General features: G+C 37.0%; 1 protein-coding gene across 2 annotated transcripts in view; it reads right to left on the minus strand.

Moving 5' to 3' along the window:
* Positions 1 to 26,581, minus strand: part of EDIL3 (EGF like repeats and discoidin domains 3) — a 202,650-nt gene that overhangs the window by 24,299 nt on the left and 151,770 nt on the right. For both annotated transcript variants that reach the window (XM_026866612.1, XM_026866611.1), the window contains one exon: positions 25,409 to 25,593. In XM_026866612.1, the coding sequence (XP_026722413.1) occupies positions 25,409 to 25,593 (185 nt within the window). The remainder of the gene's footprint in view (positions 1 to 25,408; positions 25,594 to 26,581) is intronic.

Raw genomic sequence — 26,581 nt, forward strand, 5'->3', positions numbered from 1 at the left:
CTCTAAAGTAAGTTCATTTTCATAAGAACAGATATAAAAGCAAAAAATATGAATTCCAATATATTTTAATTTTAATAGCAAAAAAAAAATTTCTGCCTTTTCACTTAGAATGTTTTCATATCTTTTTGTAAAAATGGAAAGAGCATCTCAATTGTTGAAAGATTTTTCAAAGAATTGACAGCATTTCCATCCTTTGTACTGTTAAATAAATAATCAAAGGTGTACAGATGCTTTGGTGCATAGGCAACAGGGTAAATTGATGCAGATGAATTATTTCTTAAGCTTATCCATACTCTCCTCAGTTTCAAAAAGTATATGCCACAGAAGACTGGAGGTCTGTGGACATGTAGTTTGGTGGTTGAAGTTACATCTATTTTAGAATTAAGGCTTTCTCCTTATGCCTGAATAGACCATATTCCTTAGGAGAATGACTGATTCTCTGTGACTGGCCCCTACAACTCAAAGTAGCCCTGAATAATATTATTATTATTATTTTTCTTCAGATTTATAAAATGAAACTGCTCCTAGTTTTGCACCCTAACCCATGTGAGAACATGAACATAATGCAGAAGGTTGGCGCATGAATATATCCATCTCAGCCTCTCTCATTTTAGACAGGGTCTAAAAAAAAGTTTTTATAAGGTTAAGAAAGCTAGGATCTAGCTGACTGTGGCAGGAAACTTCAAAACTGGTGGCTTCCCACAAAGAACAAAACAATTCCAGGGTTATAGACAGGGATCTGCAGGTAGAGCCCTTCTTTTGATACCTCCAGAGGCCACCAGTGGTCAGGCAGTAACCAGAACCTCCAACATTCAAGGCTCCCATGGGATGTAATGGACCTTCTGTGAGGGCACACATAGATTTTCTGACCCTGCTTGGTCTTTTTACCCTTCTCTTAACTCACCTTCAGTTGGTTCTTCATTATGCTCTACAGTACTTCCCCTGAAGAAAACAACAAAGAAACCACATGCACATATTTTTTTTTTATAACTGAAACACAACCCACAAGCCTCTCTGAGCCCCCCTGAACTAAAAATGAACTCAGTGATTGTTAAAGGGCGGTATGAAGAGTCTTCATATCTTTGAGATGACACGTGAAAGTCACATTGTAGCTATGTTAAAAGTATTAAATAATATTAGGACCATTTCCAGTATAAGTAACTATGCATACGCTTCAAGCATCATGTTTGTTGCTTTCTATGCTTCACATATTAGAGATGTAGACAACTGCAAATGTTATGTCATGTTCACACAGAGAAGGTTAGTAAAAAATTTGAGTCATTTTTCAATATACAAAGAGTGCCAAAATTCCCTAGGAATACTTTGGCTACAAAAATTGCAACCAACATTTTTGAAAAAGAAGAAAAATAACAGGTTTTTAAAGCAAAAACAGTAAAAGAAAAATGTACAGCTATGGCTGGAAAAGCAAATACAATCCTCTCAAAAACATAACTATTTTCTATGATAAACAAGGCTAGATCCCAAAGAAAGAAGTATCTGAAGCAGAATATTTGTGAAATTCTATATTTGCACATACCCACACAACCCCTACTGACATCTGTTACAGCTAACAAAGAGCTGCACACATACCATGGAGGGTGAAGTCTGGTCTGCCATGAAACAGCAGAAAGATAGGAGATGATCAATTATTAATGAAGTTGAAATCTTAACTTAAAAGCTTTGAGCACCAACACACAGAGAAGTCTGTGAAATCACAGCAAATCAATCCAAAAAGAACGTATTTTCAGCTCTGGTGGATGTGCTTGCCTTGTAGATCCATCAGATATTTATTGTTTTGTTTGTTTGTTTGTTTTGTTTTGTTTTGTTTTGTTTTTCCATTGTGGTCCCAGGGCTCCCTTCTCAAAGATTAATTTTTTAAATGGCTCCTGCAGCCCTTGTTCTGTCAGGTGGGTATAAGCCTAATTTATTAAAACCCAGGGTTTACTGTCAAATAATCTGAACCCTTGTGGAAGTTTTGGCAAACCCAGAATTTTTCAGTCAGCTTCAAGCATGTGGGAGATGTTGTGACACATCTCTCTTTTCATACTTTGGCTGTTAAAAAGTAATTTTAAACTTATAAATCAGAGAAATAAACTTGAACATCTACCAATTGCATCTACCAGGAAAAAGTCTAGGTAAAAAATATATTTTAATGTAAATTAACTTCTACTAGAAAGCAAAGCATTGCATTGGCTGGCAGACAGAAATAAAAGATCTTTGGCTTATCACTGCAGCAGACTGTCTGCTAAGTAGAGTTTTCTATCTAGAATTCAAGTGAAAAATTACCATTATGCAGTTTACAGATTTTTCCCACTGACTGTAAGTAGACGTTTCTCACTCATGCACTGCAGTTCCACGGACTGGACTGTATCATAACTATTTGCTCTGTAGGCAGCAGAAAATATACCTCTTACTATAATGCAAATCAGCAGTATTTTGTGTGCTGACTTGCAACAGATTATTGTGCTTATATCAGATAACTGAGTGAAAGAACATAATTTTCAAATTTGCTATGGTACCCAATAGTGAAAATGTTAATACTTCTCACAGAAAACTATTTTAAAAAACACAGGCATTAATAAAATGTTTCTAGTTTTTAGAGCAACAGCATCTTAAGTATTTTTCCTTACTGAGTTATTCCTAGCAAGTCTTTGAAGAAAGGTCTTGCCAAGGTGAGGTTAGAAAGACACTCCTAAGGTTATACCCACAGTGTTTATAACTGTCCTGTTTATCCCTCATGTCATGTTAAACCAACCAGATTAAAGGCTTTGTGGAACTGGGTGAGAATATTCTGCTTGGAGCAAGCACTGTGATACATCTCAGTTTGGATTAAACAGTGTCTTCATTTTAGCTCCCCAAAAACACAAAAAAGGACCTGATTCACCTTCTTTATGTCTACTAATGTGCTTATCCCCGTAATCTTCAATGAAAACCTCGGCTCTAGGCACTGCACACAGGTACAGGCATTAGAGATCCTGAATTCACCAGAAATTACTGGCTCAGTGAACTTGACCTTCTTATATCACAGGCCAGAGGTCTCACCCCAAAACTGCAGATCATCCCACAAGACTCTGCAGGTTAGATATTTCAGCCCTTTAAAACTGCAAAGCCGTGGATGAGACAGATGAAGCTTTTCCTACACATACCTTTGATCTTAGAAGGATCTTGCCAAACAGAAAGCAAGGGGGTTCACATAAACACTTATGTGTTACCCAGTTTTAAAAGTACTTTATGACTCTCCATGGTAAATGGTCTCTACTTTATCCTGAACAAGAGCAACAGGGAAGATGGGAAAAAATAGAGAAACTATCTACTACAAAAAATATTGATTTTCTTAATATAAAGTGGGTACTTTGTTCACAGCACTGATTTTGCTTGTAGTACTGTGGGTGAAACAAATAATTCCTAAATTAACCACAACAAAAAAGCCAATATATTAAATCTCAGTATTTCCAGAATTACAAATGCAATCAGGTTGTGTGAACCCTGATATTATCTGCTATATTCAGTAATTTAATTCTGAGGTTGAGATGATGATCCTATGATGACAGCGCATTTTGTATTTTGGTTTGAAAGAGATACTTGGTATGTATGTCTGCAATTATGCTGGCACAAGAGCATAAAGGTCAGGGGCTAAATCAGAGCAGAGCATCTGGGCTTTTAAAGTTAGCTTCTCTGCATTTCTTTACTTCTATTTTTGATTACACATTCAACTGCACAAGAGAACCTTAAAGAAAAGCAGTTTTGCTTGTCCAAATAATGCACATTTGAAATGGGCAACGGCCATTTAGAAAGCAAATAAAGAAACCCCACAAAATCCCTTCCATTTTCTCAGGATTTCATGTAGTTCATGAAAACCTCATTGACTGAGATGGTAGTGAAATTATATGCAAGTAGAAGTCTAGCTGCATTTCGATCGCTCAGAAGCCAATCAGAGTCTTTACACGGGCAGGATTTTGAAAGAGCTTTTATTTGAAGTGTTGTATGATAGCACCAGCTCTTGACAGCAGGTGGGAGGAGCAGCCTGTAGAGACTATATTGCTGGCTGTAGCTCAGCAGAGCATGGCAAAACTTCACAGATGTGCGTGGTAGCAAGGAACGCGATTCATTCCTGACACTACACAAATGACTCATGCAGGGCCTATGGAAAACTCTAAAAGAAATTCTTGTACAAAGTTTGGAAAGACGACCTTGGTTTTTAAGAAGCCAACTTATAATTTTTGCATACATTTGCAAGTTCTCTTTTGTACACTGAAAGTCCTTTGTAACCAAAAAGTGTTCCTCCATTATAGATATACTCATATATATATATATATATATACACACATATACACACATACATACTTGTATACACAGACATACACTCAAAATGTATTGCATTTTTGCTCAACAGTTTTCACATTTCCTGATCTGTGAAACTCCTATTTGGCTTACATGAATGTACTCTCAAACATACTCCTTAATTCCATTTTTCTTCAAAATTCTGAATTATGAATTATTTGTCCACTGAAATTAACCCTTACCAACCATAGCATTGTGTGTCCCTATACAGGGAGACATATATAGCGATTTTTTTATCTATCTATCTATCTATCTATCTATCTATCTATCTATCTATCTATCTATCTGCATATAGATACACAAATTTATTTATGATAAATTCAACTGTGATCAGGTGTAAGTATATCTGGAAGAAGAAACAAATTTAAAAAAATAAACAACACCCAAAACAAAGAACCACTGCTGAAAGCAAGTAGGAAAAGGGAATTTCTATAAGTGGAGGAAATCAAAGACCAGGAGATACAATGTAGGTGATCTAATGAAAGAATTGGAATAAAAATTTGCAGGATGCTGTGGGTGTTGTATCTCGGGCAGTTCTAGCTGAAAGCTCACACTCTTAGCTTGAGGGAGTTTTATTTTCATTATGGTGCCAACAACACGGATATTGGATGATATTAAGTCCCTAATATTTTTCACCAAAGTCATTAAAAACATGCGTTTGCATTAGTTTTATTTAGTCTACATTTAATATTTCCTTCTGTAGGCTCTGCATGCCATAGCCATACGCTATCACAAAACAATGCAGTTGCATTCAGAAGGTTTAAAACAGCTGTCAGTGCTTGGTCTAAAGAAAACATGAAATCACACAGGAATAAATACTCTGCACAGGCACAAGCCTTTTTCATGTTCCAGTATTTGCCAATAATGGGATAAATAATTGAGCCTTAGAGCTTCACCATGGAAAGAACCTTCTAGAGAACATTTGTTATGACAGCTCCTACCCCTGAGCACCCACAGTGACAGCACATGTACCGAGCACACAGCTGACACCTTACCTGACAAGTTCAAACTGTTCTACAGGTTTACCGTTCAATATTATTAGAAACCCACAAAAACCTGTCAGTGAAGCTCCATTTTCTCAACTGTTTTCATTTTTCGGCCCATGGAAATTGTTCAGAGCAAATCCAAGGGCAATAGGACACAAAGTCGTATGCTGGCCCAGTAGCTACATCCAGGAATGCTTCAGGATCCCCTGTAAGTAGGGGATACTGGCAAAATTAAGAATGTGATCTTCCTGTTAATGATAGCAAATATATAGTTGGCCACATAAGGAATATCTATTTTCTCTGCAAACCTTGTCTCAACTACATTCTCACTGATGCAAGCAAATGATATGTTATTGGTTATATACACCTGTCTTTCCTCAAAATTTTTGGAATATTGTAGGAATATCCTTCTTTAATCATTGTTTTCTGCAACATTTTACATCACTTACTCTTATTATTCAACCCACTCTGACCACTCTGAAAATCAACAAAAATAATTTAGGCCAAAACAAGAAAAAAATGACTTCATAAAATTTTACTGGGCACTGAAAATGTATTTAACCTCTCGACAAGTGCATTGTTACACATAACTCATATCATATGTGCCTTAAATTCACCACTATGACAGTAAGAAGTATACTGCATACCAAAACCTGTATTTAATTTGCTTACAGTGTTCATAGTTTCTCAGACTGAATATCAGAGAAGTTAGGCTTATTTCTATACAGCAGATGAAATGTAATGATTCTGAAGAAATATGGGACTAACCTTTCTGAGGAGAAAGTGCTGAACTAAAATAAACGAGATGGGACTTGCCAGTACTTTTATGTACTACTTAACGTAGAGCTCTCCAATATATATTTTTATTTGCACAAACTCCTGGGGGAGCTAAGCCTTTTCTAAATAGGATATCAAACCAATAAAAAGGGACATGAAATATGTTTTTCTCTCCCTAAATGCTGATAATTTTATCTCTACCAAATTATACACCAGTTGTTCTATGGGTGTCTCTGCACGCATGCCAACAAGATGCATGGCTATGCAGACAGCCCAACTCTAGCTGACGTGTTGCCAGACCATCCTAAGAAATTATCCTCTCATCCACAGTGAACTAAAAATAGCAGCACTTCAAAACTGGACTTGTATCAGCTATGCTGAAGTTTGCCTTATCTGCAAGCTCATGCAAGGAACAGTGAGACACGAACCTTCTTCTGCCTCTTGCAGGTGTGATCTTAAATTAGTGTAGTTTTCATGGGCTCCAACGAGGAGCACGTTGTGCCCTACCCGCAGTTCCCAGCAGCACACAGATTACCCTTGCACATCTCCTGTTCCACCGCTATAGTCTGACACCAAGCTGGGAGCTGTTGTAGCAGCTACACCACCAGTGACTGGCACAAAATAAAGGTTTAGCTCCCACAGCTGCCCCATTAGGAGCATTCTACTCAGACTATTTGTTGCGTAATCTGTTTCCAAAACAGTTTTAGCAGTGAAAGGTAGCAACGTATAAAAGTAGTCCTCTTTGTGCGTACAACAATCTGCTTCGTTATGTTACAAATTAACCTCTGTGTTTTTTTCCCCACTGACAAGTAAAACCAGCAGTATATTTTTTAAAGAAAGCAGTATTCACTGGTTTTTGACTTACTGCTTAAAATGTGTTAGTTGTAACTAGCTTACCACCAGAAGCAGTCCTGCAGAGGTCTGATTATTACAGCACCCACTTGCACTTAAGTACAGATTAGAAAGATGTTAACATAATCAGAGATTAAATACATATAACTGCATTTGATTGTTAAAGCAACAAACTCAGGTGCAGTAAAAGAGAAATCAGTTACAATGTAAAATGCTGCAGTTGTTTTCCCTGATAGTAAACTGATTGTCTCAGAATCAAATCTTTTCCCACAAGTTACCTGTGTTGAGCTAATGAATGCTCAGACTTCTCTAGTTTCATAATTTTGATCTTCTTTTGACATATAAGTGTTAGATGCATAGCAATGTGGAATATTTACAGTGCATGCAGCATGGGCGACTCGAAATTTTGGCATCTGGCTCCTTTGTGACTGTGCAAATGCAAAACGAGGGGAAATCTTGCAGACTGGATAGCTGCAGTGATAAACACCAAGTAGTGATAAATTACTCCACTGCCGCAGATGCCTTGAACAGTGCGCCCAAACTGCCATGCCCTACACACTGTACATGCCCCAAAAGATGCAGCAGCTTTTATTACTAAAATGAAATATTTGCCCTCCTGCTCGCAATAAGTAGATGTCCATGATCTTTGTGATTCATCATGGAAAGAGTGGAAGGACTTGGGAAGGGATGCAGTAGATAAACATTGATGCCACAGAAACATCAGGTATCTGTCTGGAAAAGAGCTGTGCAGCAGCAAGGTGGTGGCCTGCGCACAGGGTTGCCATCCACGTGCAGCGGCATGCGGAGAGGAGAGACAGATGGCCAACCTCCCTTCGCAGCTTCCAGCATGGGCGCTTGTGCAGGCTTTGACAAACACTAGGACTGGGAGCCTGCACTAAATGCTGGCGTGATGGAGATGGATGAAAGCACTGGAGGCAAGAGGACAGGTGGTAAAGATCTGTAAATGCAAGCCTTTGTTTATTTTAAGGGGATGAAACATCCACAAGAAAATTATAGCGGGATGTTGGCAACATAACTTGGACTGCTGCGACTTCAAGGCAGCCTAGTTATCCTAATATGAATTATTATTCAAGGTAGGTAGGCTGTATTGAATTCTTCTGTAGTAAGACTGACTTAACTTTTAACACAAGTCTGGCACCTGTGTTACTTTTCACTGGTAAAATGTTTAAAAGATTCTGTCCTTTTTTGTCTTCAAAGTGACATACTTACATTATAAAATCAATATGCACCTTACCTGCCTGCTAAATCCCACAATTTTGGCATGGTAGACAGAAGTGCAAAGGTGTGGATTAAAGCTATTGAGCAAAATCTCTCCACAAATTTGAAAATAAATACAGACACCATTAGTGACAACACTTCCCCACCCTCAGATGGGTAATTCTGATTTAATTTTTATTCTGGCAGTGTGACCAGTGCATGACTGCAATGTATCATCCCATCTCATGTGATGCGTCAGATCAATCAATGTGAACATCATATAAGGCTTTAGATGTATTCTGCAAAAGCAACAGTCACTGCTTCACCCTTTCTGATGCAGCTAATCAAGAACAGCTCATCAGGTCTTGCCACATGTTTCTAATTCCCAGAGGAAGCCAGCAGCAGCCACAGTCACTTGGAACTTCTGAAAAGAAATTCAGACCCTGTTAACTCAATTCTCTAGCCAGGGAAACAGGCAAGCCATTTTTCTTGCAGAGGGGTTGTGAGCAGAATGAAGAATGACTTCAGCCTGCAGAGCTGGTAAAAAGTAGGAACACAACTTTTGCTGAGATCTCTGAGCACCTCATCAGGTCACTCTGCACGAGTCTGAATTTTGAGGCAGTGGTCTCTTCTGACTCAGGGGCTCTCAGAAAGGCTGAGGTGCCTGCAATACTCTGGAGAGCACTTGGAACTTTTGTTTATGGTGAGACCTGTGAGCACATGTACTCACAACAAAAACAAAAGGAAGCCGAGCCACTGCTAGACGTTATTCAGTATGTGAGATGGATAATGTAATAACTGCTCTGTGTGTAAAACTCAGTAAAAATAAAATGCAAATATACTGATAATGTTAGTATTAAAGCTTAAATATGCCAATAAATATTTCTATACTTGTTGAAATCTGTAAAAAATGTATCTTTGCAGAAATATGTATTAATTTGGAAACCTGTACAACAATTAACACAAAATAAATATGATGAAAAGATTGCCTATAAAGTCAGATATCTAAACAGACCTTCAAACATTAATTTGCAGCATCCATGCAATATCCACTGACCTACTGTGCAAATTAAGCACTTCATCCTGGGAAAAATACCCCAAACACCTAGGAAAAATACATCTTGTAGGCAACACTTCCTCTGCCTTAGAGTGTTGACAAGAACAGACAATACAAAAACACCTGCTTGTTCTTTGCTGGCTGGACAAGCTCTTATTTCACACCAATTTCCTACTGCTTCTTTCTTCTGCTCCCTATAAGGTTCCCCCATAACTACAACAGCAGCTGGTGTTACAATGGAGTGCCAAGCATTCAGTGTTTCCTCGTAACATCTTAGTCTAAATCACACATTTCTGTTACTGCAAGCTTCAGCTAATACAAAATGCTTTGACCTTGATCAGAGAGAAACATGGCAGAGTGAAAAATCTTTCAGCTTCTGTATGAGCAAGATATTCCTATGAGCTCTCACAAAGAAATTGAAGCTCTCATTGCATGAAGTTACTCTTAAGTACATGTTACAGTGCTCAGGCTTCTAAATTCAGTCAGTTATGTTTCCTGTGATATTTGTAATCCAGCACAAAGTTCTGCATGTCTTCCTTATTTCTACAGTGTGTTCTGACAATGACATCTTACAGGTACTATTAAAGCAGGTGCATTAAATAATGGTGGTTTTGATACTACAAAAGCCATGCAGATTTGAGTAATCAGATTTTAAATCTCTATTTTTTCTCCCCTGCTAACACTTACAGTGGACATAGCTAATTATGTTCTATGCCTTAATTACTTACTCATCAGTGTGTCACAGACATGTTTGGATGTTGCTGTAAATTAAGCTTGCTATCAGTATCTTGCCTATTCTCCAATCACTTATTTAACTAGGCTGAAATATATTGTCATTGATACAAATCAAAGCTACTGTCAGTACCTTTAAAATTTCATTGACCATGAGTAACACTTCTGTGGAAAAACATCTTTTGTCCATTACACAACAGCTTTTCTATTCCCTTTTGAAGCGCAAACTCCTCTGTGCAATTTTACATAATAGCAGAAACAATATTGTGAAGATTGCTTGACACTATCACACATAATGGTAATTTAAGAGCTTGGAAATATTGAAATAATATAACGTAACAATTAGGTAATAACATAAAATGTGTTGTTCTCCTGGCTACTTGCTTAATTGCTTATGTAGGCAAATCATTCTATGGTGAAGATATTTCAGCTGTATAATGCGAAACACAGCTCAGTGCTTGAGATGCAATATATAAAATTTGAAAGAGGAAGACATACATATAGAGGATTTATAAGATATAAGGAATCCCCTTGGCAGACCTCAGGTACTTATCATCCTTTTCTAAAGCAGTCCTCCTTGTCCACTTGACAGTGCCTGAGGGACCTTTTCAGTTTAGCGATATGGATGTAACCAGCAGATTTGTTAAAAACAAATTCCAAATACTTCATACTATCTGTCAACACAATCTGCTTTACCTTATTGCCAACCCCCCAAGATTTTCTGCATTTCCTGAGGGCTAACTGTAAAAGGCATGTGTTAATTTCAGAGGACAGCATGCTGGCACAATACCATTCTTAGCATTGAAATTAATGCATAGGAATATATTTCAGGTAAAAACATTGAAATAAAATCCGTTGGATAATTATATAAAAATGACTTTGAATAAAAATACTGAATGACAAGCTGGGGTAGACTTAATCTTGACTAAATTTTTTTTTTTTTTTTCTGAAAGGCAGGCTCCTCACCAAAGCTAGCCGTGTCAATTTAGCGGAGTGAATGGAGAGTCAGTGGGGAGAACAGCCTCCAGAGGGCCATTCGTCCTGTATCTCCCCGTTAGGCATCTCAGGAAAGCAGCAATTGCTCTTTGCCTTCCTCTAAGTGACACTAGACATGGAGTGCCAGTGACTTGCTTAGCTTTGGCTAAATAGATTTAGGAAAAATACAGACACACCTGTGCACAGTAACGAATCATACTGAGCTGATCTTTTTACAGGATTATAAAACAGGAAAAGTCCTATTGTAAACTGGAGCAACAGTTGTAGGATATGATTCTGCAGAAATAAACCTGAAAGTTCTATAAAATTAGAGCAGCATCCATAAATTAGTCTTTCAACATTATTCTTGAGTCAGATTATGCAAGTTCACTGGAGAAAACTACTTCGATTGTCAGACTGACAACTGGCCTGAAGAACTGAGCATTTACTTCCAGCTAAATGAAACAGAATTTTTGAAAGCAGTTCTCCTAACAATAGAATTACACAGAAATCTGGGGGGAAAAAAAAAAGAAGAAAAACAGAAAAACATTTTAATGAAATATCATTAGGCTGTCACAACCTTCTTATTCAGTTTATTTTTCCCCTTTCTTGACTGTTGTACCTTTGCTTTTAATGTCAAATGTCTCTGTAGAAGATTGACAGCAAAGGACAAGTTGTGCCACTGCAAAACAAGGGCCCAGCATTTTGCTTTCCACAAGTAGATACAAAAAGCAAAATATATACATGTATGTTGCCCTAATACACCAGAAGTATCTATTAACTTTCAGAGAAGGGAATTTCTTCAGCCTCATGTGTTTTGTCTATTTAGTAATTCTTAATGGGTTTCTTACCGTAAGTTCATATCCAGTCTCCTCTTGAATTCAAATTACCTTCTCACAGACATAAAATAATTTGTCAGAGTTCCTCTAGTCTATCACGCACTGTGTAAAACCACTTCCTAAAATCTGACTGTCTGTTGATGTCCTTTAGTTCTTGTCATACATACTTCCCTTATGCAGGCATAACAGGCAGTATATTATTATCCACATATGGATGGTACAGAGAATAAAAGCGGGTGCATAAAGCATGAAATTCCTAAATCCTCAATTCATACAGTCTATAGGTGGCTAGTGGTATGGGCTGCTGCTACTATACTGAGCTCATTGCTAGCTCTTAATGTGGGTATGTTCCCTTTTAGTTGTATAAACCTGCCACCTGCTAATCTCATGTGAGTCCACTTAATTTTTATACTGTGAAAAATACTGCCTATTGCATTCCCAACCTGCTTTATCTGTACTCTGCTCTTTTTTAGCGTTATGTTACATACAGAGAACTTAGAAGATTCAGCTGAAAGCTAAAAAACCCCACAAACCAAAACCAAATTGGCAAATGTCTGTCAAGCACTGTAGGCATCTGAGCTGGAAATCCATTTACAGGATGGTAGGGACAATGAATCCTGCACTGAAAAGGAGAAATTGCTCTGGTAAGAGGTGTATGACTAAGGGTTGCAGTGCATGACACTGTTTACATCCAGTCATCATCCTATGTACTGTGTCAAAGATAGAAAGAAATAAATACCAGCATTTACACTGACTGTGCCACATTCTGGATCCGACTTCTGACACTTATATTTGAAACATCACAGAACTGGTTCTCGAATTTAACTCAAAGAGCAAAGATCAGCATGCTGTCACCCATATCTGAACATATGCTAGCTGGCTTCTTTTACTTCTGCCTCATGTAGGCATTCTTTATCCTGGATATTAACCTTTGTGTAAAAAAGCCCCAACATTTTATGTTACTGTACTAGGTTAGTCAATGCCAGTTCTGGAGCTGTAAAAATCCTCCCAAATAGCTCCTTATGCAATGTGGTCCTAAAGTTAGTGCGATAAACTAATATAACAAAATAATAGAACTGCCTGCCGTTCTTTTTATCCCTGTTACATGGCAATTAAAATCAAGCGCAGTTCAGTGAAGAAATCTGTATTTTACAAACAATGTCTTTTTAGAATCATGGCACTGAGATCATTTTTACACATTTCCCTTTAATCTGTGAAATAATAGGGTGATACAATGCAAAGTGACAGATGATCAAATTGTCTGGAAAGCTCCTTGTCAAGTCTCTATTCCAGTTTTAAAGACCACATTGCCTAAATGGCTGAAGTGCAATGCTAAAATGAGATTTATAGTTCTCAGTAAAACTGAGGAACAGATTAAATTTGAATAATTAATTTTAATGTTTTCATTTATTTTCTTGTGCATTAAAGTTTAACTTGCTTATATCTTTTAATGCAAGAAATAAAATCTAATTCCCAGAATTCAGTTCTTGTTTCAGTCAAAATGAAATGGAAATGCTCATGCAATGTGGGAGGACTGCTATGTAAATTGATTAGCCACAATTTCCACCTTCTGAGCAAGCTTCCATAATAGATGACAGACTTTCTAAAATCACAGAGCTAGATGTTACTCAACATGACAACATTTATTTCCAACTGCTCTATTTTTTTCCCAGAATGCTATTATTCCATTTCAAGTTTGACTTTTCAGAGGGTCAAAAAATACAACGCTGTGGCCCTTCGCTAGCTATCCTCTCTTGTTCTGATTGTGGGCGTCATTATTGTTTCATTAGAACTAAAAGCAGGTAACATTTTGTGACATTTTATCAGAAGAGTGGAATGCAATAAGAAAATTTTTAAAATTATAGTGGAAAAAGGATAAAGTTTGCAACCTCCCCATGTGCATCTGCAGATACAAAGTAACTCAGACATGCAAAATGTTCCAAAGACCCTTCCTTCACTCTATTGTGTTTTATTTATGATGTATATTTTAAATGGAAAATTACACTAGAATTACAAAAAAGTTATTTTGCATATATATAGAGTCAGATTGCCTTAGCAACACAAAATTACATACAGTAGGATGGGGAATAAAGAAAATAAAGGGAACCATGTTAAAACGCTCTGATAATAACCCCCATATAACTCTTAAATTCTAATAAAACAGAGATTTAATTTTTAATATCAAAAGACTTTCTAGGACTACGAATTATTGCTATGAACCTTCGAAAACAAGACTTCTAAGCTCCTCTCAAATAAAAACAACCCCTCTGATGTATTTCAGAACACAAAGAAAATCCTGCTGTGGTCCTGCAATTTATATCAGTGTACATTTGGGGGAAGTGAAAAGAATAAACGGTTTGGTGGCAGATGCTGTGAAAAACGGTCAGCCACTAATAACTAAACTGGCAGCTGTTTTAAAGCAGCTCTGAGGTTTATTCTGAGTAAAGCAGTCCTCCCAGTGGAGATAGATCTGCGGGCAGGAAACAGGCAAGCTTGTCTAAGGAGCAAAATGAAGGTATCATTAGCTTGTTAGTCACCAGGCACCTCTCTACTGACGGTCAGGCTATCACTCCCATCAGTTCATTTAGGATTTGGCTCACGTTCTCCTAATGTGCAATCCATCATTGTTGTGATGTCCACATTCTTTGATTGAGGTTCACCCCATTCGTTGTACGTGTATTAGCTTGCAACACTTATCTATATATGGAAGGAAACCATGGTGTTTCCAGAGATCCTGTTGAAGTGGATGAAGAACCTTCACATTCCGAGTGTCAATATGAGAAACACTGAAACCAACATGTGTCTCTTCTGTGGTGGACTTGTGAGCTGCTTCCAACTATGTGACCGCTGTGCTCTGAGGCCCTTGCTGAGATTAGAGTTATCTGTGCGTTGCAAATTCATTGAGGTTTCTAGTCTCAACATTGTCAACCAAGTTAGCTAGTGAGTGAATAAAACACCCTCTAAAACCCTCTTACTTCTATTTGGCTCCATGAAACACCAGCTGAAGCTGTCTGGTACCTCACCAAAAAAGCAAGTCTCAGCTACTCCTCCAGTGTGCTACTGTGGTTTCTAAAAGTTCAGGATGCTCAGCATTATGTAGCAAAGCACAGAACTGAATCCAATATTTGTATACCAGTATCTGGTATAGAGCAGCAGCGTTTGAGTTCAATGTAACTGAAGTATAAATAAGACAAACTAAAGAACATCTCAAAGTCAAGTCAATAAAAATAAATTCAGATAAAGGAATACGCAGTGAGGGTCTGTTCCTATATTTATAAATACTGTACCAAGCCGTTGTAGTATTTCTGATGTTGCCAAATGGAGATCATTAACCATCTGCAGTAAGGCCTTTAAAAAACATTCTGATAGTTTTCTTCTTAGCACTCTTCAGCTGAAAGCAGTATTGGTGTGTTATAATTCTCATTACCCCTTAGCAAAGATGACCCATTAAGATGGGTCTAAACATTTTTACTTTTGCCATTAGAAATAACAGATCTGTGTTTTTTACAGAGGTGTTTTCCTTTTCCTAGCTATATATAGAATTAACTTCTAATTGTGAAAATATTTTTCTGCTTAATTATACAACAAAGCAAGGCTCAGTTGAAATAGGATTAATATATCTTGTGGTTAATTAAACATGAAGCTTCTAAGGAGATCACTTCAACAACAAAAGCAATTAAGACTTGGTTATGTATAGGACATAATTAGGCGGGAAGTTCTTGTAATCCCAAGGACTAATTTTTAAAGCATGCATTCCTTTAAAATAACCTATTATCTGACTTATTTTAGGAAAACTATCAAGAGTACAAGCACTGTCAACTCAGATATCTTCTCATCTCTGTCCCGATGTCAAAGATGAATTATAGATTTAAAAAAAAAAAAAAAAAAAAGTCTCTGTTCTGAGAAAATTAGCCTCTATTTTTATTTTTATTTCTATTAAGTCTCAGCCCCTGTGAGTAGATGTATACACAGACACAAGCCCAAAACCACTGAGGAAATTCCAAACAGAGCCTGTTTTGACACTCTATATTACAAGTCTCAAGGTGCTCTTGAACAAGACCCAGATAATTGAAGAAATGTTTAGCTGCAGTATTTTTGTGTCTACTGTGATTTCCCTTTTAAATTCTCTTTCTCTCTTTCTAACCTTTTCTGCTAAGATTTTTGTCTTATGTCATGTTTTCTGACAGGGAAACTGCTCTTGCATTACCTGAGGATCAACCAGGATGAATGTTATTAAGCAGAGTGGAAAGAGGGTCTTGCACACTACATTGCTATATAGACACACCTGAGTTAACACAGAAACCAAACACAAAAAAGCCAAGCTATTAAGTGCTGAGACCAACACTAAACTATGAGTGGGATGTTATTAGGAAAAATTACATGATGAAACCAATGAATAGGCTAAGATTCAGAAACAGCAAAGAAACGTCCGTATCTACTTTTTGTGATGCTTTAACGTGCTGAGATAGGACTGTTTTGTTTTCTGCTTACTGCTAGGTAATGTCAGTACCTTAAGCACATTTCCCCCTCCTCTGAAGAAGGCTGCAAGGTAGTTTTCTGCCTTCTAACTTAGATTAGTTTGAGTTTTCTTTGCCAGCACTACTTCTTTGTGCTTGTGTCACAATTTCATTGTTTACTTAGCAAAAAAGATATGATCTCTGTTCACCATTTGCCAAGCTAGGAACTTATCTGTTTCTGTCCACATTATGTAGGGAACAGAGTAAGAAAATGAACAGTAGATTTTGAACAAACGTGTTCTGAAGCCAACCAGAATCTCCTAATACATCTTCACTGTGCTTTTAAAGTGGCATAAAGTCTGAAATGATACAAATGCGAAACTGAGAGGTCTATTCAGTGAAGAACAGCTATCCAAGACCTTTGTGTACTTTACTCATAAGGTCTCAACAGAAACATGAAGAAAATGTGTCTTTCTTAGTCAAGAAGTATCATTTGGGAAAAATGTGCAGGACTAATAAAACAAGCACAATAGAGTTAATAAAGCATCAAGCTATCAGAAAACAGAAATAAAGTCAGTTCCACTCTATTATTTTGTTTTCATTCTGCACTGGCTTTTGTTTCATCTGTTTTCACATCAGGTATATTTTGCTGCTTAAAGATACTTGACCTTGTCAAGGTCGCCTCATTTCTATCCGTCATCTGTATTTTCTTTGTCATCCTTTTGTCTTGTTGAGACTGCAAGTGTTGTGGGGCAACAACTGTGTCCAATTGTGCTTGAGTCTGAGACTAATTCAGATGTAGCTACGAAAACAATGAAGAGTTTTATAGGAAGAAGTGAATGCTGTTTTGAAACACTACCATGTAAGAAGGCATGAATAAGAAACATTTTTGCATCTTTTCCTTCTGTATCCCTACCTAGCCAAATCTGTAGCCATTTTGTTATTTTACAGTGATTTTTTTTTCACAAATAGAACATTATTTCAAAACAGTGGAAAGCATAGTTAGGTAAAACAGGCAGGAATTTAAAACAATGAAAAACTAACATCCCTCCATTAAAATTCAGTGCTTTCCATTTTCAGAAGGTTCTGCTATGGGCATCATGTAAGAGAAAAATTTCCACTGTAAATACATGGTAACAAAAAATACTTCAGACTAAAATCTTATTTTTGATTCAGAACTTCAGACTTGAGTCCTATTTTTGATTCAGAACAACCAGGGAGTTTTTGCTTACACTCCCACATTTTTTAAAGCAAGATCAAAAACTGTTACTGTAATAGGAAATGGGTCATTATTCAATTTAACTTTCATCTGCAGGGGAGTGATACACAGAGAAAAACTACAAGTCAGTAAGGGAACTGACAGTACTCTCTTGCAATGCTTTAATGCTAGACATGATTCAACTGTTTATGAAATCTTCTCAAGTAATTTTTGTTAGTGATGATGAATTTGTTATGTTTCAAAGACAGGCTCTGGTACACTAAGTTAACCCTTCAATTTTTACTGAAGGCTTAACAGGGAGAGTAGGGAAAATAATTCAGTGAACAGAGTAGGACTTTGTTCAAGAAAATATTTTTCTCCTACAAAATCTTAATCATAGCTAATTTACAATTCAGACAGACTCTTGACTTTGTACCTGTTTATGAAAGTGTCATTATACAAATTTTTATCTCAAGAAATAATCATGCCATATCTATTTGTTGCCTATTTCCTGAACATCTTGCAACAAAGAGCTTCTGTACTCTCTGCCTGTCCTTCTATCAATCACTTTGTATTTGGCCAGAGTAAAATCAGTGATTCTACCAAGGCTCTAGACTTCACTACCTAAATAATAAAATACAGCCTAAATACAGCATTGAAAAGGCAAAATGAACGAAGATTTTATGCTGCCTTATTTAATTTCAAGGCTTAAATTCAATTACCACTATAAACATTTCGATAAAATGAATTGCAGAAGAAAGCTTTGCAAAGTCAAAAGCAATTTAGGAAGGGCAATGCTGAAATGCACAATTTAGTAACATTATTAATGTGAATAATGCATTTAATGAGAAATGATCTGGGGGAAAATCTGGGTTAGAGAGTGACCTCTGGAGTGGCCATCAAATATTGCTGGCAGGTAACTGCGACTAGGAAATCAAGACAAACCTCTTAATACCATTTCTCTGAGCTATGTTTTTGTTAGCAGTGTTGAAAAAGCTTTGGCAACATAAAGAGAGATCAGAGTAAAAAAAAAAAAAAAAGAGAGAAAGAAAAAAAGATAAAAAAAAGCTTGCTGTCCATCTTGAGGTACAAACTGTCCTAAAAAAACAAATAGTGATCAGTTGCAAGCTTAAGTCTATGGTTTATGGGCAAGTGAAGAAGTCAGTAAAATGAGCTATTTTGGCATTCTAGCCTAGGCAGCGCAAAGTAGGTAAATTCAACAGTGTGCAGTTTAGAAATGGGTATCTCTCTCTACCTGGTTTTGTATTTTTTTATAGAGAAATTTGTCTATAGTGAGTTTCTGGCAACGTATGGGAAAGAAAAGATCCATATTAATAATTTAATCACAACCCGCCTTGTTATGTTGCTGCATCCTGTGAACTATCAGGCTGTGTGAACAGAATATTACTCTGTGGAGCTCCTTATCAAAGTAAGCATAAGATCAAGGAGATACCAAAGCTGAGAGTCCAAGTCTTCAAGCAGAACTGATAGCTGCCTTCCCAAGAACCACAAGAAAAGAAAAAGATGACTTTGAGTTGAAAAGGTAAAATGACCAGTATTGACTGTAAATATCTTTCAGTATCTCAGTAAAAAGAATGGCATGAAGAAAGGTTGATCTCTGCAAAACTTGTCTTTTGCCATCTGACATCTGAGAACCCACTTTTCTGCTTGTGACAAATTATAATCAAAAGACAGTACCAACTGGAGAATGAGAGAGACCTTTTGTTGCTGTACATGTGAAGGACATTGACTGTTCTCCCAATCTGTTGGTGATGGCTGGGGTTTACTGAAGCTGTAGAGAAAGATATGTGCCCTTTGTTTATGTGTTATAATTAGGCTTATAATTCCCACAGAACACTGCATCTTTCAAAGACCAGTCACAAGACACTGCTTAGCAGTCCAAGCCTTCTAGAAGTGATGTATTATAATTGCCTCATTATGTTAATTACTGGACTGGTCTTTAACATTTCATCCTCTTTCAATTTTAGGTCTTTCAAGTCCTTATTTAATTAAGATGTTTTTAAACATTTTCTTTTATTCTCAGAGTGCTGGTGTTAAAATAAAATACTTAAACTAGTGGCCAGACAGAAACAACTTATTTGGCTACTTTAACCAGTATTGGTATTAATGCTTGCTTTGCTAATGAAACAATTCAAAAGACAATCAATTCACACAGTTTTCTCCTTATGAGTTATTTTCAGCATTTAGGAAGTGCTACAGTATCATGATTTCCCATCTAGTAAGCCTCTTCAGAATTCATTACAAATAAACAGGTAAATACTACAAAGAAGGGGAGAAAGAGGCAGGTGCAATAATAAACAAGAAGCAGATACCACACGAGAGACAGGAAAAAACATTTTTTTTTTTTTTTTAGTGACAGAATGAACACCAACATGAAAATAAGCCCAGCTAAACAGCATGAGATGAAAAATAACATTCTCTTCCCATATTTAAAAAGGGAAGGATTCACCTCATGTAACTTTCATAATTCGAAACACCATCTTCTAGTTAAAGCTAATAGTTTCTCTCTGTGGCTAACAGAGTAGAGGTCTATCCCCAGGGTGACTCATAACAGGAAACTTGACACTTAAGACACTTTACCACTTGGGGTAAGGTGAATGATTCCTTGATAGTGCTGTCCTCTTTCCACTGACTATAGAAAAAGCCTAAGCACTAATTTGAAGTAGAGATTTTAAGATATCTACAAATTGCATATATAAATTTTAGATATAGAATCCATAAAATTGAAAATGTCTGTAGTTTAGTCCTTTTTTATCAGGTTATATAGACGATAACTTGGTGAAGTGCAAAAAAAACACCCCCGTCTGGATCGTCTCTCTAGAGCTATGTTAGCTGTGTTCTGCACAAGGCTGCTGGAGCCAACATCACATTAGATATGATCACCCTCTGTCTTCTCTTAATACTCTTTTGTCTTAGTATTGATACAATTGCAGATGACTTCTGTTGGTGATGCAAAGCACAACATGTACCACTGTCAAGTTTTGTAAATACTGGGCAAATGTAGCACAAAGTCTGCTTTCTGTAAGAGTACTCTTCAAGAAAAACTAAGTAGAAACTGGGTCTGGCTTAGCCTTTAAATAATAACTCTTCGATTTGTTCACTTAGAAGCTTAAAAAAAACCCCTAGAAAATGAACATAAGAGATTCTATGATGGCATGAGACTTTGTAGATAGAGATATTTTTGCATAAGTCTAACAAAAAGTAATTATTTGGAATACAATTCTGCCTTTGTTTTCAAACGAGACTTTGTGATCCTAAAAAGATGTACTAAACTGAAAGAATAACTCCATTGCAGCACTGAGACAATTGTTTTCTGATGCCGTGGATGAAAAAACTTAGGAAATGTTGTCTAATACTGGAGATTAGGTTGGCAGGAAAATACCCAACCCAAAGGTTTTATACTAATGGCAATCATCACATTTTAAAAATGTGTAGGTGTATATATATATAAAAGTTGCTTTGCCAATCTTCAACCAATCTGCTATCTTTATCAGCAACTGTTTTTTCCTAATAGTGCCTAGCTGTTTCCATCACATACTATCAGCAAGAGAAACATTAGAATAAGGCATTGCTTGTTCCTCCACTCTACTATTAACGGGAAAGATGATTTTCTTAAATCACCTGAGCTCTCAGTGGTAGATATATAAAATAACTGTGGATAAACTGTATCAGGTTTATCATTCATGCATATCAAACTGCAGAACCTTCCAGTAGCTTTGCACTAAAATGCAAGCTAAGCAACCAGATGGAAGTAATTTTTGCAGTGAGTAAACCGCTTTAAACTTTCAAGTACAACTAGAAACACAGAGCTACTGCAGTGCTGCTGGTGACCTGAAGATAATATGGCGATATAAAAGGAACCTTATTTATTTATATATATATAGAGATATATATAAAAGGCCTTCAAAAAACCCAGCCTATCACTGGTTTTAAGATAGAACACTACCAATACCCATGTGTCTTTACTAAATTAGGACTAGGGTAATGTACAAACAATTTAGGCAAAGGAGATGGTTGAGGAGGGAGAAGAAAGCTCCAGCTATTTGGAGACACCAAATGAAACGGGATACCTCAGCTCTACATGGAATATTGCGGAGGACGGCAGATCAGAGAAATTACTTGCTGAAGCACCATGCAAAGGAAAAATGGGCAAAGGCATTAAAGTAGATAGCGTTGCTGTCCTTTATTATAGACAGCAAGAGAAAGTGGGAAATCAATACAATGACAGATAGTATCTCTGCCAATATAGCAGAAATAAGGAAATATTTTTAAACACCGAAACTTAACTAACAGTAAATAGAGAAAAGAGAGTTTAAACCACTGTCCTCATTTCATAATTTATAACTGCAGAAAATTAGTGGTAGAGTGGGAATGAATTTTGAGATAAATGTTAATTCTCTTGAATGATAGTCTCGGTTAGGAAAATGAGACACAGACTGGTGAAAATCTATTTACAAGAGCAGTTACGAAGCATCTGAAAGATCAGTAGGAATAATTTTCAATAATCTTTACAGCCTCAGTGCCTCATTCTGGGCATAAGGCGAGAAGTTCTTTAACGCTTCCTGTAACGTAAAGTAATTGAAGAAACAGGGAGTGGGGTCCTGGATTGTGTCTAGGAGGATCAGAAGCACTCCCCAAACTGGCAAAGCAGACTGGGCGTGGTAGTTTAGCAAGAGATTCTGGGAGAAGCCTGTGAATTGGTTTCAAGGTAGCAAATGATGCTGACAAGCAAATCAAAGTAAAAAGGGAAGGGGACTGCCTTGAAAGAAAGTGAAGTTTAGCCTTTTCTTCTTTTCTCAGTAATTAATTTGAAATTATTTACATTGCTTAGTTTATGCTAAGTTTATACATAATTATGGGAAGCAAGCCATTACTTTAGTTTTTTTTTTTTAATTTAATTTCCCCACATCCTCCTAATCTGCTAATCTTTAATTTTATTCAGATGATTTCAAAGAAGTGGCTCCAAAAGAAAGGGAATCCGTAGAGAAAGTATTCAGGAGCAGAGAGAGTTGCTGGAAACGATTACTCTGTTAGATTTCATACCAAACCTGAGCAGCTATGTTGTTCTATATCACCAAGCTGCATAGATTTCAACTGCAATGAGTACAGAGGCACTAAACAGGCTTGTCTAAATGAATGGAAGCTCCTGTGCTATGAATTATGCCAGGTAATTGACTGCTGCTGCAGCATCATCTTCAAAGGAATGGCAAGAGAGCTCATGGGTGAGATGTGGGGGAATTCAGACTCAGACTATGACTGAGTTGGAAAAGTAGAATTTTAGTCATCTAACCTCATTAAATTTTCCTCCACATCACAAAAATACTTTCTTCCATTGTTAATGATGTTTTTTTGGTCTAAATGAGTGTTGTGTCGGAAACCTGGTGTTTGTAAGTCATCAGAGTCTAGATCACGACAGATTTTCAACAATTGCAGCACCAGTGAGGTATCTTCTTGAACCCAAAAATGAACAGTCTGTATGTGGAGCCACATAATACTTCATATTTCTGCCTCTGGAGCTGTATTATGGATGTAGCAATCAGAACACTTTAAAACAGAGAGCATACTTGTTAACGGCTGCATTTTTAAATACACACAATATGCTGAATTTTCCATTTTGAGAGAAAACTGAGTGAAACAACTTCAGCTTATGATAGAAAATAATTTATCTCTAGGTTTCATGCAGAAGTGCTGTGAACTGCCCATAAGTAGCAAGTAACATTTATGCACAATGCAAACATCAGCTCTCATCAACTATTATCACAGCAGGTGCTCTGAGATGTCAGCACAAAAGCTTTTAAACAGAGGAACGGTTGATAGCAATGGCATTTGGGCAAGGATCCCCCCAAAAACTGTCAGTCAGAACAGATCTGTTAAAGTCATCCACATACCACACACTCTAACAATAATTTTTAAAGGTATTCAGCAGGCTTTTACACAATATTATAGGCTTTCTAGTGAAAATTATAGAAGATAAACAAAGTAAGGCATGTGGAGAAAATTCAAAAGGCATGGAAAGCTAACACTGTGAAATATCATATTGGCAGGCCAGCTACTTCAGCAAAACCCCAGAAATCTGTGTCTTTCTTTAGCTGTTTTAGGATACCATGGAATTGCTAGTGGGATCACTCCTTGTAATGTGCAATTGCTGAGGGAAAAGGGCATACAGATAAGTCTGCTTTTATATGCGTTTTCTGCAAATATGTTTTGACTAAACTCTACGAAAACAGCATGACAATAAAATCGCAGTTAGGGTGTTAAAAGTTACAATAAAATACTCTGTATTTTAAGGGAAAAAGAGAAGTACCAGCAAAAAGAACAATGAACAGACGAATTTAAATGGAAAAGAAGTCTTTCTTACAGAATCATTATGTAGACTTGAAGCATTTGATCTCATCTCTACTCACGGATGGAATTAAGAATAATCAGCCTATAGCAGAAGTTAACAACCAGCTTAAGCACTGAAAAAACAAGTGATTTTAATGCCTCCTTTTTTAAAAAAATCTTGAAATGTCATGATACTCTTCTAGAGAAATAGCCTAAGTATAATGACTATCAGGAAAGTGTAAATTGGACGTATTCATGTGAAGTTACCAAGCTCATATCATAGCCATATGACAAGTGAACTGAAAGATGAGTATTTCTTCACAAATTTCTTATTGAGATAAAAAAAGAGTATGCCTGATACTGCAAGAACTTGCAGAGACTGTGCAGGTAATCAGATTAAATATTCACGTTCAGGTAGGTTTGAATATAACAAGATTTACAATGGAAAATTTTAGAATATAGGAATTAACTCTGCAGCCCCTTGCCATCTGTAGTTAATTGAAAATTCTCTGTCATCCACTGGAGGAATAACACTCCACAGAATATTTCTGTAGAGTCTCTGCACACTTTTGGTTCCTGGATGTCACCGATGGGGCTAAACACGATACAACTGCCTCTCTTTTACGTGGAGGAACACTTCCACCTGCTTCTCCACCATAAAACAAAGGAATAAATTTTTCCTCCTCTCCAAAAGTTACTAACTGCTGCTTCAACAAGCTGCTCTAAAAAACTTTCAGCAAATCCCAGGATCTTCAGTTATTCAAAAGTTAAGTAGACAAGGCAACTTCTTTCTGTACGTGTGTAAAGTTGGAGAAAAGATAGTAATCATATTGCAAAATTGCTTAGCAACTGTAGGTGAAAAAAGCTAATATGCCATAATTTATATGTGAAAAGATTGCAGGGTGTTAGTAGCCACATCTAGCACTATTGAGGCTTCCAACTGAGAACTGCACTGCAAACTGGCAGCTGACTCAAAACACTGCTATTTTCAACAGTTCAAAAAATGTAAACGTGTCAGCAACTGGTTGAATAGGTTTCCATACTGGTGATTTATTGCAGTCTTTCACATTAGCGTACTACTGACTTTTACAAATCACTCCCAGGCTGAAAACAACCCCTGTGCACAGCTTTATAATGAATTCATGTGCTGAAGCAGTCTTGCTAGCTCCAGAGTGATGTCAGAAGGTAATTTTGAGCAGTCTCAAGTAGACAAAGATAATTTCTATGAGCCAGATTTGCTAACGTGCACAAAGTTTAAGTAAATATGTTTTTCCAGGGAGCTTTGGAAGGACAGAAAGGGGGAAGAAAAATCAATTCTTTTAACAAAAGAGGAGAAGCTGTTAAACAGATCTGCATCTACTATGTGTGTCCATTAGCAAAGGAAAAGTTGCTGGACAACTCATAAGGTTTGGCTAGTGGAGGTGAAAGTTTCCCTGAGCCACGTTTTCTGCAACAGAGGTACCAAAGACATGAAGATATGATTTCATAGCTTCAGCACATACATGTGCCAGAGACAGGATGGTTACACTCAGAAACCGCAGAATATGTATATAATCCTAAACCAGCCAACCATCCCCATACCTGAAACACAAAGAAGATAAACATTTGGGAAAATGTATGTGAAACTTTACCTGCAACCACTGTGACTGGTCATTGTGGCCAGAGGTCCAGGCATTAACTTTCCCTTGCTTGTCCAGGCGGGCTTTCCTGGGCTCCCAAGCAAACATGTCCATGTTTAGTGTACGGAAAACACTGGAGGCAGTAATTTGGTAGTCCTGTATATGTCCTGATTTCATCCCCAGGGGTTCAGAGCAACCTGGAACGGCAAAATAAGATCTGTGACACTACTTACTTAACTCTGTAAGTGGTTTAGGTTTTCCGTTATGGAAAAGAAAAATAGCAGCTCTTGAAGAAAAGGCTTTAATCAAGGCTGTTGTTGGAGGAATTGCTAGCAAACAAATGAAAAATAGCCAATTCAAGGAACTTTATTTCAACACTACCTTGGAAGAATCAAAAACAAGATAGAGAATTCAACATATTTTATCCTGGCATAAATTTATGAAGGCAAACAAGCAGAAAAGATTACTTTTGTCTTTTCTTATCTTGGTTATATTTTCCTATCCAGCAGCTTGCTATTGTTTCCTCTGTTCAGTTCAATTTTCTCGTGCTTTTCTGCTATGTCATGTCAACCATGTGTTTGCCTATGGAGGAAACACTAATTTTTCTTACGCCACTGCTGAAGTAAAATGTTAAAATGTTAACAAGCACTGAGCTCTTCTACATTTTTGAGTTAGTTGACATCTAGGCAAAAACTTAGAAAGCTTCAACACCCACTGACAAGAGTGGATGACTAGCTGTAAAGGAGGGAGAATAGGAGGAGATAATCGCTTAGGAGAAATTGAGAGTTAATGGCTTATTTGTTTAAACCAGGTGGATGTCCCAGATCAAATTATTTTGACAGTAGCAACAGATAGATCTTGGGCTCCTCCTTTCTCTGTTGGGTGTCCATGAAAAAAATAAAAAAAAAAAATCAATAAGTGACTCTATGTTCCTCTGCCTTGCTCTTGTACTCCGAGAAAAGGGAATAAGCAAGCTGATAACAGGGGAGACACCCTTTGATAGCAGCACTGGAACAACAGTGTTAGAAGTCAAGAGAGGCAGATGAGCTGCATGGATTTAAGATTTTAAAAAATAAGAAAAAATGAGTCAAGTGGTTGAGAGCAAGAGGGCTGCTAAGAGGTCAGGAAAATTGAATGTATGGCTGGGTGGAGCAAGGTTTAATGGTTGAGGAAAAGGTGAAAGAT

Source organism: Athene cunicularia (assembly GCF_003259725.1).
Source record: "Athene cunicularia isolate RWA chromosome Z unlocalized genomic scaffold, athCun1 chrZ_part3, whole genome shotgun sequence".
In the NCBI taxonomy this organism is placed as follows: domain Eukaryota; kingdom Metazoa; phylum Chordata; class Aves; order Strigiformes; family Strigidae; genus Athene; species Athene cunicularia.